The 12,619-nt window shown below is 42.2% G+C and overlaps 1 protein-coding gene and 1 pseudogene across 1 annotated transcript; both read right to left on the minus strand.

The window, feature by feature from the left end:
• Positions 1 to 2,216: 2,216 nt before the first annotated feature.
• LOC119127468 lies at positions 2,217 to 4,252 on the minus strand (annotated as a pseudogene).
• A 4,831-nt stretch (positions 4,253 to 9,083) lies between these two features.
• On the minus strand, positions 9,084 to 11,568 carry LOC119127062 (tubulin beta chain-like). Its single transcript, XM_037258767.1, has 4 exons — positions 11,462 to 11,568; positions 10,531 to 10,639; positions 10,358 to 10,468; positions 9,084 to 10,256 (listed from the first exon to the last, which is right to left on the minus strand). The coding sequence occupies exons 1-4, from the start codon at positions 11,516 to 11,518 to the stop codon at positions 9,199 to 9,201; spliced, it is 1,335 nt and encodes a 444-aa protein (XP_037114662.1). The 5' UTR covers positions 11,519 to 11,568; the 3' UTR covers positions 9,084 to 9,198.
• Between the last annotated feature and the right edge of the window lie 1,051 nt (positions 11,569 to 12,619).

The following is a 12,619-nucleotide window of genomic DNA, read 5'->3' on the forward strand; positions in this document are numbered from 1 at the left end:
GTATTGACAATCTGCACATTCTTGCTCATAGAGCACATTTGCAGTACGTAATCAAACGCTGAGGTCCAGTATTTGCACATTGAGTTTTCATTAATTTTGTCCTGGAAAAAAAATAACAATAACCCCCACAACAGATTTGGTACCAACAACGACGATGTGCTTGAAGTGGAATCTTTTCTTTTATCAGAGGTGAGGTGCAGATTTTAGGGCTCGCTGCGCAATGACCAATTTGGCAGACCGGTGTCCACCAAGCGGGGCGGGCAAGTGCAGCAGAAGGAGTGTCATGAGATGCGACAATTTGGAGGCAGAAAGTCAATCTAACCTTATGCCTGCCGAGACCACGGCCAAAACTGACATGGAGTGAGACGGCTGCTCTTAGGTGACACATTGTGACTCCGTAAATATTGAAAGGACGAGTGAGCGAGTGAGCACCAAGCACTCTGAATCATTGTATTATTTTCTTAAATCATTCCGATGAGGGTCACGGCAATGGATGATCAGGTGGAGGCAGTGTACAAGTGCCCGTTTTATGGTATAGATGTGATTCTGCCATCTTGAGAAGAGCCACGTTCATGATTGATGTCAGTCATGACCATCCCCACATAGGCACAACTCACTTTCGCACATCCGCCAGCCTGCCCTTGTTCCCAACATCAGGTCCTCCCCACCCCCGCAAAGGTTTATGCCACACGCTTGTACAGGATTTACGTCAGTCATCAAAACAGGGCCCTCAATCTTTGCTCCAAATTTCTAATGGTATTTAATATTTAGGAATTTTAGCCATTGTAAACAGACGACTATTTTCTACTATTTTCCACCCCACAAGATGCTTCTGGTTAAAAGAAGCAGACTCGATTATGGAGGCTATTTCTGTACTTAAATAGGCACACATATGGCGCTCAGCATATTGGGTGCATGCATGATAAAACAGAGTATACAAAAATGGTAACAGGAGCAGGACAGTGAGTTTGGTTGTACTTTATTCTATTACTAAGTAAAACACTGTACTCACATTATTGTTCATCAATCTTCATCCACAATTCCATCTTGCAGTGGTGGCAAAGATTAGTTCGCCAAAAAACATTTTGACATGTCCAGATTGTGGTCAGGCCAACTCGCCTGACCACAATGTCATTTAAAACCTATGGGCCATTGTCAAGCAGAGATTTTGCAACACAAAGCTGACTGACTCTGCTGGACCAATTCAAGCCTGGGAATCTGTCGGTGCAGAAACTTGCTAGAAGATGGTCAAATCGACTTTGGGCAACTTTTAAATGCGTCAGGCTTAGGATAAATTAACTTCATTGACTCAAAGGTGCTTCCATATACCAAAGGGGACCTTTGCATTTGCGCACTTGCGCCTTCATCAGAGTATCACTGGTGTCGCGTCTTTATCAGCTGTTGAATCATTCAACAGCTGATAAAGACACGTCACACCTACACGCCGAAACATGTCAGGTAAATAAAACAACCTAAATCATTTGTCTGTGATAAAATAACTAGTCAACAGGCAAAAAATCTTGGTCTTGGTTTTCCAAAGTAAATCAAATCAGTCTGCTTTCATTGAGCACAGGGTATTAACTGTTGACAAAGACCAAAGTCTGAGGATTTGAACAATTTTAAATTAAAAAAGGCATCCATCCATTTTCTGAACTGCTTAATCAAATAATTTATCAATTATGCCAGTTCATATACACACAGACAATGTCAAACTTAGGCTAAACGATTCCCCTTGCCTTGAATGGTCCACTTTTTGATAAAGTTGGTTGTATATCAGGACTTGGAGGAAAGGAAAGCTTGGAGCTTGGGGTCAGCTGCTTAAAGTGTGCCTATACATTCTCGCGTTTGCCTCAAGGGTCCTTACTTGTGCCATGTGGGAAAGTTTTGCCAACATTGCCACCTACTTACCACTGCCAAAATTACAATACCTAAGCGTCTGCGTCGCCGCACGGTAGTTAATGAACGTTGCATTGAGTTGCATGCACTGCCAACTTATCTTGGTGATTGTGTATAAGCACATTTACTTGACCCAAAGAAGCACGGCTTTTATTTCAATCACATGTCACAGTTTTTATTGATAGTAAGTATACCACAAAAGTTTGTGTTAAAAGAAAACTTGAACATTTCAAAAAATCTCGCCTAACTTTTATTTCAATGATACACAAAATCTGACTTGTCAGCAATGAAAACTAAAGACTTGGGACAAGTGTAATGAATTACATTGCTGGGAGCGGAGGGCGGGGGGGCATCTTGAGGCCACGAGAGGGAACGTCACACACTGCGGTCTTGATGTTGTTGGGGATACATCCGACAAAGTCACGACTATTTTTGTTCTGCACTCTGCGCAGCTCCTCATGCACCTCCTTCATGGACATGTGGCCACGGAAGATGGCAGTAGCGGTCAGAAAGCGCCCTTGGCGTGGGTCACAGGCAACCATCATGTTTCTGGCATCGAACACCTGCTGGGTTAGCTTGCGGAGTGTGACGGCCCTGTATTGATGTCTGTCTTTGCTTGTGATGGGTGCAATGCCTGGTATGAGAACGTGCAGACGGGGGTAGGGCACCATGTTGACAGCCAGTATACGCAGGTCAGTGTCGTGCAGTCCAGGGAATCTGAGGCAGGCTCATGGTGGCACAGACCAGGTGGTTAAAGTCGTCGTAGGAGCGAGTAGTGAGTTTCAGTATACGGAAGCAGATATCGTACAGAGACTCATTGTCAAAGCAGATGGTCTTGTCTGTCTTCTGTATCAGCTGGGGGACCGACAGCATAGCATTGTAGGGCTCAAGCTGCATGTCGTATTCTTTAGAAGGCACCACGCTGAAAGTGTTCATGATCCGGGCTGGGTACTCCTCACGAATTTTGCTGATGAGCAGAGTGCCCAGTCCGGAGCCGGTACCACCACCTAGTGAATGTGTGAGCTGGAAACCTTGCAGGCAGTCACAGCTCTCAGCCTCGTTCCTCACCACATCCAGGACAGACTCCACCAATTCCGCACCTGTTGTGTAATGACCCCTAGCCCAGTTGCCACCGGTACTACTCCAGCCTGTACACTTTTTAAAAAAATAAAATAAAAATGAAAAAACGCGCTTGACACCTATGACTGCCACATCACATGGAAATAGCATGAAACAATTACAATCTCTTACCAAAGACAAAATTGTCTGGTCTGAAGACCTGGCCAAAGAGTTCATTGTGCCTTGCTCCAGGTCAACCAGTACTGCCCGGGAAACATACTTTCCACCTATGAAAGCAGTGAGGTGTATAAATATTTTGGCAGTCATTACCACACAATAAATAAATCTTACCTGAAGTTTCATTGTAGTACACATTGACCCTATCCAACTGCAGGTCACTGTCACCTTGGTATGTGCCAGTTTGGTCAATGCCATGCTCATCACTGATCACTTCCCAAAACTAAAGACAAAAAAGACATGAACATCTGGTAAAAAGAGTAAACTGTTCCATTTTGTGGCACAATTGTTTTGATTATCTTTCTTGTGGCGTGCATATATCTACTCTAAAATACATCATGGGGAATACGCATTAAACTCCATTACCCAACCCTCAGTGTGATTGTGGTAAAAAAAAGAAAAAATCTCAAAATGGAAGATTTAGTTGTAGGCAAAAATATTCTTTAAAGAACTCCAGAGTAATGGAAACACAGCTGTATTTTTCTTCGAAGTTATGACATAAAGCCAGCTGTCTTGATAACTCGATGTACATTTTCTCAGAGCCTGTTTTCTCATTACATGAAAAAGTACGCAACACATTTACGTATGAGACTGGTTCACCGAACACCTAAAATGCATCAACGCCACTGCAGGTCTCATTCCATGTGCCATACTGTTCGAGAAAAGCCAGCTTGCAAACTTACAAAGCGATCCCATTACAAGTGTGGCGATCTTAATGGTATTGTAGTCTTGAGGCAAAACGTTTTAAACAAATAAAGCTTCAATCCAAGATTTCATCCAAAATTGCCGCAACATGGTCAATAAGTGCACTGGAAGCGTCATTTGCGCTTCCTAATGTTCGTCTGCCATTGAAATGAAAAAGCTGGCTTGACAGCAATTAGAATTAAACCAAAAGAATTCTATATAAGTTGCAGACAATCATCGTCTTTGTTTAAGAGAAAAATGAATCAAGGACCAAAATCATATAAAACTTCAACAACGAAAACAGGTATTGACTAACCTTCGCAACAATGCTGTTTCCACATTCACCAACCTGTAGATGCACAATTCCTCCCATTTTTTTTTTGTGTGTGCCCAATAAAAGCCTGTCTCAAGTCTGATCTCGCAACGCTCACATGCAAAAGGCTTTAATGCCTCTTCTTTTGAACGTAAACTACGCTGTTATTGGTTGAGACTGATATAAAATACTTCAGGACAAGCTTTCTCACAACAAAATTGGTCAATTCTCAACTCTTGATCATGCAAATGCGATTGTTCAGCTTTATTTACAAGAGGAAAATTAATTTCAGGGTTTAAGGAAATAATTTTATCATCTTTTTATTGGTTGAGTATGTACTTCAAGACAAGCTTTCTCACAACAAAAGTGCTCAAGTCTTGATCATGCAAATGCAATTGGTCAGCTTTCAGAAAACTGATTCATGTTCGGGGTTTTAGGAAAGTTTTATCCGTCCGTCCATCCATCCATCCATCCATCCATCCATCCATCCATCCATCCATCCATCCATCTTCTGTACCGCTTTGTCCCCACGGGGGTCGCGGGCGTGCTGGAATCAATCATTTTTGTAATGTTCAGTTTGCAAAACAGCCAGCAAATGGGTGGAACGGTGGGGCATTGTCTGCCTTACATTTCAGAAGTTGTGGGTCCATCGGCCCTCCCTGTGTGGAGTATACCGTATTTTTCGCACCAAAAGGCGCACTGGATTATAAGGCGCACCCTCATTGAATTTTTTATTTTAGAAATTATTTCATATATAGGGCGCACCGGATTAAAAGGCGCATAAAATAGAAGCTATACTGCAACAAACTGAGGTTGACTAGCGTTGCGGTATGCATCCACTAGCCAATAACCAATGAGCCCTCTGTAAACAATCGCGTTTCTCAAACAATCTCCTATAAAATGATCAGAACTGACTAAAGTTCGATCTAACACTGGTACTGCTTACCTATGTTTCCCTTCCATATCGATCCGTAAATTTACTCGAAACATTAACAGAGCAGCCTACATGAAATAGCCTTGTGCGTATAGCAGCTATTATTATAGCATTAGCCACCCGCAGACCCCCATGAGCCTCAGCAAAGTGTAAACAATCGCGTTTCTCAAACGATCTCCTATAAAATGATCGGAACTGACTAAAGTTTGACCTAACACATTGGTACTGCTAACCTATGTTTCCCTTCCATATCAATCCGTAAATTTACTCAAAACATTAACGGAGCAGCCTATTTTGAAATGAAATAGCCTCGCGGGTACAACAGCTATTCGGTGACGCCCCCTGACCACAGTTGCCGTAATGTTGGGAAGCGATGCGACCTTGTAATTTACTAGTCGTACTAAAACGTACTGAAACATTTTGGCAGAGCACTGTGTACAACCAGTATGGATCAACAAATTCATCAATTGATCCATATATAAGGCGCTCTGCATTATAAGGCGCACTGTGTTTTTTTGAGTAAAATGTAAGTTTTTAAGTACACCTAATAGTGCAGAAAATACGGTACATGTTCTCCCCGTGCCCGTGTGGGTTTTCGCCGGGCACTCCGGTTTCCTCCCACATCCCAAAAACATATCTGGTAGGCCGACTGAGCACTCAAATTGCCCGTCGTGGTGAATGTGAGTGCGAATGGTTGTTTGTCTCTATGTGCCCTGCGATTGGCTGGTAACCAGTTCAGGGTGTCCCCCGCCTACTGCCCGATGACTGCTGGGCTGGCTCCAGCACGCCCGCAACCAACGTGGGGACAAGCGGTATAGAAAGCAGATGTATGAAAATTCATGATATAGACGATAAACGGTATCACTATCAATATCGATTTATTTGACCTGAAAAGTGTTTGCCTATTGAAACAAAAAAATATGGAATTCTCACCACCAATAACTGTAGCTTGCTTTAAAAAAGGAAAGGGGGGGTGTTGCACTTCAGAGGCATCAAAACCCATTGCACGCAGGCATTGCGAGACAAAACGTTTTGTGACACGGCTTCATTGGACACACGACAAGACGAGGTTATTAGACACAAAAATAAATAAATAAATAAAAATGGGAGAAATTGTGCATCTCCAGGCTGGTCAGTGTGGTAACCGCATTGGTGCGAAGGTTAGTAAATACTTTTATTGTTAGACTTAGACTTAGACTTAGACAGAACTTTATTGTCATTTTGTCAACACTAGGTGTGTACAAAACGAAATTTCGTTGCATACGGCTTTCAGCAATGTAGAGGTATTTCGGCTGGTTAAAAAAAAAGTGACATTCTATATAAAAATATGAGATAAGATAATTATAAAGTACAAAGTGCAGCAGTGATAAAGTATGTGAACAGTGCAGGAGACAAAAACAGTATTTACAAGTGTGCAGAGGAATGCTACGTTTGAATGTTCAGCAGTCTGACGACAGCAGGGAAAAAACTATTGCAGAACCTGGTGGACCTGCAGCGGATGCTGCGAAACCTCTTCCCAGAGGGCAGCAGGGAGAACAGTCCATGGTGGGGGTGTGATGGGTCACTGATAATATTTCGGGCTCGGGACACGCAGCGCTGGGATTGTTGATGTTTTATATGATTTTTTGATCCTCCATTAATTTTGTCAGTCGAGTCTGTCAACTAGTGATGGGTCCATGAGGCGTCGTGTATCGCTTCGACACATTGGCAAACTGTATTGACACTGTCGATACTGTGTGGCTGACTGCTGACACCCGCTGGACCTTAAAAATACTACAGGCAACCTAGTTGACAGACTCGACTGACACTGATTTGATGACCTAGTATATACATTAATTAATTTAAGTAATTCTATTTTATATTGTATTCTTTCACATATTCATTTAAATTGAAAATGTATTTTATTTTTTAGTTACAGTCAATAATGTGAACATGTATCATAACATGAAGATCTAAGTGAACAAAAATAGCAGCGATATCATCGCATGGATTCCCAAAAACATAAAGATTGCAGTCTGCGACATTCCTCCTCGTGGCTTCAAGATGGCCGCCACCTTCATTGGCAACAGCACGGCCATCCAAGAGCTGTTTAAGCGCATGTCCGAGCAATTTTTAGCCAGATTTCCTCCACTGGTACACAAGCGAGGGCATGGATGAGAAGGAGTTCAAAGAAGCAGAGAGCAACATGTATGATCTGGTGTCAGAATACCAGCAGTCCTAGGATACTCCACCTGATAGGGACCATTCGGTGTGGATAAAGATATGGATTACACTTTATATATTTTTTCCCAGCAATTAATTTGATTTGATACTTGTTCCGACTCTTCAGGTTTCATTGCTGACAAGGCAAATTTTGTGTATCACTAAAACAAAAGCTCACTTTAGTCAAATTTTGTGTATCACTGAAACAAAAACTTTTCATAGTGTCGCTATATTTGGAAATGTTCGTTTTTCCCTACCACAAACATTTGGTTAATATGGACTTTAAATAAAAACTGAAATTTAATTGAAATAAAAGCCATGCTTCTGGAGTGTAAATTTGTTCATACACAATCATTCGATTAGTTGACAGTGCATTAATTTGTTCATGAGTTTAAAAAAACTATAAATGTATACAACACATTCATGAAGGACCGTGTGCGGCCAGGCAAATGCCTAAGAGCTGTAAATTTGGCAGTGGTCAGTAGGTGGCAATGTTGGCTGACTTCTTTTTCCACATGACGCAATAAAGGACGGTTATGGACTCAACTGACTATTTGCTGACTACACACAGATCCTAGAGGACTGTTTATGAACTGTTTTGTTTTGGGACTATGAGAATGAGCTCTGTGCAAGTAACAATTCAAGGGAAGGCATTTCCAGTGACAGGTTTGCAAGTCTGTCTATGAGACGATTGAGTACGTCTGTATGTGTGGATGTGTTACTGTTGGGGAGAAATTTCTTTTGTCAGAGTGTAAGGAGCTGAAATATTGCTGTTTGACAAATCTGTTTAGATATGAAGAAAATACATTTATTTTGGTATTCAGATTTTTGGTTTGTTTGATCATACTACATACCACGAGCACTGCAGGCCATGTCCAAATGTATTTTTAATAAGCTGTCAATGGCCCCAGGGTCGTAAAATGGGCACCATTCATCTCAAGGATGCGAAATTTCTGTCATGTCTATTGGTTGCAGACTCCATGCAGCCATTGATTTAAAGTACTTTCTATCCAATATATGTTTTTTAAACAAAAGCACATTTATGGAAGACCATGTTTTATGGGACCCCAAAATATCTACACTTGAAAGTACAAACCCATATAGGAGTATAAAGGCAAAAATGATCCTCAGTCAGTCTAAAATCTAATTTCTGGTTATAATCGAGAGCAGCACTGGAGTCTGGTTCTATAAAATGTTTAAAGTCAGTGAGCCGGTCACATATTGTTTTGAAGGCCAGTCTATTTCATATACACACATAGACAAGACAATGTCAAAATTAGGATAGAAGATTCCGCTTGCCTTGAATGCTCCACGTTTTGACAAAGTCGGTTGCATATCACGACTTGGAGGAAAAGAAAGTTTGGAGTTGGGGTCAGCTGCTTAAAGTGTGCTCGCGTTTGCCTCAAGGGCCCCTTACTTGCGCCATGTTGGAAAGTTTTTGCCAACATTGCCACCTTCTGATCACTGCCGAAATTACAATTCCTAAACGTCAGCATCGCCGTACAGTAGTTTATGAATTTTGCATCGAGTTGCATTTGAGTAGTCAATATAGTTCAGTTCGACATTACTAACAAAATAATGCACTGCCAACTAGTCTTGGTGATTGTGTGTAGACAAATTTGCTTGACCCAAAGAAGCACACCTTTTATTTCATTCATATTGTCCTGTTTTATTGATAGTAAATATACCACATACGTTTCATACGTTTGTGTTAAGGGAAAACTTGAAAATTTCAAAAATCTTGCCACACTATGTAAAGTGAGCTTTTATCTCAATGATACACAAAATCTGACTTGTCAGCAATGAAACCTGAAGACTTGGGACAAGTGTCATATGAATTAAATTGCTGGAGGGGGAGCAAAAAAAACAAAGTTTAAGCCATATCTTCATCATCCTCGCCGAATTCACCCTCATCCTCAGCAGTAGCATCCTGGTACTGCTGGTACTCTGACACCAGGTCATTCATGTTGCTCTCTGCCTCTGTAAACTCCATCTCATCCATGCCCTCGCCTGTGTACCAGTGGAGGAAAGCTTTGCGCCTGAACATGGCTGTAAATTGCTCAGAGATGCGCTTGAACAGCTCTTGGATGGCTGTGCTGTTGCCAATGAAGGTGGCGGCCATCTTGAGGCCACGAGGCGGAATGTCACACACTGCGGTCTTGACGTTGTTGGGAATCCATTCGACAAAGTAGCTGCTGTTTTTGTTCTGCACGTTGAGCATCTGCTCATCCACCTCCTTCATGGACATGCGGCCACGGAAGATGGCAGCAACAGTCAGGTAGCGCCCTTGGCGTGGGTCGCAGGCGGCCATCATGTTTTTCGCATCAAACATCTGTTGGGTGAGCTCGGGCACAGATAGGGCCCTGTACTGCTGGCTGCCTCTGCTAGTGAGGGGTGCGAAGCCAGTCATGAAAAAGTGCAGACGGGGGAAGGGCACCATGTTGACAGCCAGTTTGCGCAGGTCAGCGTTGAGCTGTCCGGGGAACCTGAGGCAGGTGGTGACCCCACTCATGGTGGCAGAGACCAGATGGTTAAGGTCGCCATAGGAGGGTGTGGTGAGCTTCAGTGTACGGAAGCAGATATCGTACAGAGCCTCATTGTCGATGCAGAAGGTTTCGTCTGTGTTCTCTACCAGCTGGTGGACAGACAACGTCGCGTTGTAGGGCTCAACCACTGTGTCTGATACTTTGGGAGAAGGTACCACGCTGAAGGTGTTCATGATGCGGTCTGGGTACTCTTCACGGATTTTGCTGATAAGCAGAGTGCCCAGTCCGGAGCCGGTACCTCCACCCAGTGAATGTGTGAGCTGGAAACCCTGCAGGCAGTCACAGCTCTCAGACTCCTTCCTCACTACATCCAAGACAGAGTCCACCAGCTCTGCACCTTCTGTGTAATGACCCTTAGCCCAATTGTTACCAGCACCACTCTGACCTGTAAGAGGTTGGAAAATAAATTTAAAACAAAACATGAAAATACATCCTGAGCAGAATACATAAAAATAGCGTTGGCGTAAAACAATTCCAATATCTTACCAAAGACAAAATTGTCTGGTCTGAAAACCTGACCAAAGGGTCCAGACCTCACAGAGTCCATTGTGCCTGGCTCCAGGTCAACCAGTATAGCCCGAGGAACAAACTTTCCACCTATGAAAGCAGTGTGGTGTGTAAATATTTTGGCGGTCATTACCACGTTAAATAGATCTTACCTGAAGCTTCATTGTAGTACACATTGATTCTGTCCAACTGCAGGTCACTGTCACCTTGGTATGTGCCAGTTGGGTCAATGCCATGCTCATCACTTATCACCTCCCAAAACTAAAGACAAACAAGAAATGAGCACTCGTAAAACCAGGATACTGTCCCATTTTGCAGCACGTGTTTTGATTCTTGCTTGTGGTGTGCATTTGTCTACACTCTACACCAAAACAAATGGGGAATACGCATTGAACTCCATTTCCCAACCCTTACTGTGTTTGTGGTTTAAAAATAATAATAAAACAAAACATACTTTAGTTGTAGACATAATGCTACCAAACATCGAAAAAAAACTTCAAAGAAATTTCGAAATCATAAACACAGCTGTATTTTCTTCAAAGTTATGACACAGAGATCTTGGTAACTCAAAGCATGTTTCCAATTACATAAAAAAAGTGCGCAATAGTCTAATAGCACCTTTACGTAACATTTAAAGGGAGAACATTCTAATAGGTGAACTGGCCTTGAAATATACCAAAAAAAAGATTCACCGAACACTTGAAAGCCTACAAACAAACCCCAGGACTCATGACCATACCATTTAACAGGAGCCAACTTGCAAACTTACAAAGCGATCCCATTACAAGAGTGGCGACATTAAATGTATTGTAGCCTTGGAGCAAAACGTTTGAGATGAATAAAGCTTCAATCCAAAGTGTACCCTTGTTCCCAAAAGTTTGCAATTTCCGGGCAACATTGTGCACTGGAAGCGTCGTGGGCTCGTACTATTATTTGCCGTTAGAATGGAAAGGCAGGCTTGACAGGGAGTAAGTATAAACCAAAATTAATGACGGAAAATACGATCAATTATCATGTTTTAAATTAAGATAGGCCTCAAACATTAATAGATAACGACAAAAATAAAAACAGGTAACATCTAACCTTGGCACCAATCTGATTCCCGCACTGACCAGCCTGGAGATGCACAATTTCCCTCATTTCGCTGCTGTGTCCAAATAGAGTGTCTCAAAAGTTCAAGGATAGTCTGCTGACTGGTGACTGGTCTCGCAAAGCCCGAGTGCAATGGGTTTTATGTCTCTGAAACGGAACCCCGCCTCCTTTCTTTTGGAAGTACGCAGTTAATGGTTGAGACTGACAGACAAAGCACGTACTTGGGGGTCGCTGTTGGTGTCGTCACTCCTGCAACCTTTATTTTTTTTCCCCCTTTTCTTTTTTCTTTTTAAATCAAAAGAGCCATTTGCCTCCTTTTCTACCCCAAAAAAAATTGTCGGGAGCCACAAAAAATAACAGCGCTTATAAACATATATATTTAGAGCTTTCATCTTTCATTAATTTGACCTGTTACATCCATTGAATATCACAACAGAAGTGCAGTGTGCAATTGTAAGCGTACTTTGAAATAAATTAAATTGTGAACTGGAGGCCTAGTTAAGTCCATCCTATATTTGTGTAAAAGAAAAAGAACTCCCCCAGTTTAATATGAATTAAACATATTAGCTGCAGCTTAGCATTGTGCTTAACCACTTAACCACTGTCCTTTGGAAAGCTCTGTTGAGCTTTTTTTTTTTTTTTTTTTTTTTTTAACAAGTAGAGAGTTCTGTGATGACTCGGAAAGGCACAGTCTGACTTGCTTTCTGCTGACTTGCTTTCTGCTGAAAAAAAATGGAATTAAAATTTGTGCAATTTTTGCAAATTACAGTGGAGCCTTGGTTTTCGAACGTCCCCGTTCTCGAACAAATCGGTATTCGAACAAAAAATTCGAGATTTCTTTGCTTCGGATGTCGGACGAAATTCGGTTGTCGAACCTCGCGAGATTCAAGATTCAAGATTCAAGATTCAAGAGTTTTTTATTCGCCGTGTTTGAGCGTGCCAAACAAGGAATTTGACTTCGGTAAATCACAGCCTCTGTTCACCGAGAGGACCCGCATGCCAACTGACTCCATTCGTTCTTACGTTCTCGTTACTCTGAGGATTGCATCAACTCTAATCATGCCTCCAAAGGAAGCAAGTGTGAGCAGTAAAGCCATCCTAAAACACAAAGACGCTCCTAAAGCAATGCGACACTGCGGTTGCGCGATC

Source organism: Syngnathus acus, chromosome 9 (genome assembly GCF_901709675.1).
Source record: "Syngnathus acus chromosome 9, fSynAcu1.2, whole genome shotgun sequence".
Lineage (NCBI taxonomy): Eukaryota > Metazoa > Chordata > Actinopteri > Syngnathiformes > Syngnathidae > Syngnathus > Syngnathus acus.

Excerpts from the sequence above, each read along its gene's own strand:
- LOC119127062 (XM_037258767.1), bottom strand. The coding sequence starts at position 11,518 with ATGAGGGAAATTGTGCATCTCCAGGCTGGTCAGTGCGGGAATCAGATT. Across the intron at positions 10,640-11,461 it reads GGAATCAGATTGGTGCCAAG|TTTTGGGAGGTGATAAGTGA; the intron begins GTTAGATGTTAC and ends GTTTGTCTTTAG. Across the intron at positions 10,469-10,530 it reads GTACTACAATGAAGCTTCAG|GTGGAAAGTTTGTTCCTCGG; the intron begins GTAAGATCTATT and ends CTGCTTTCATAG.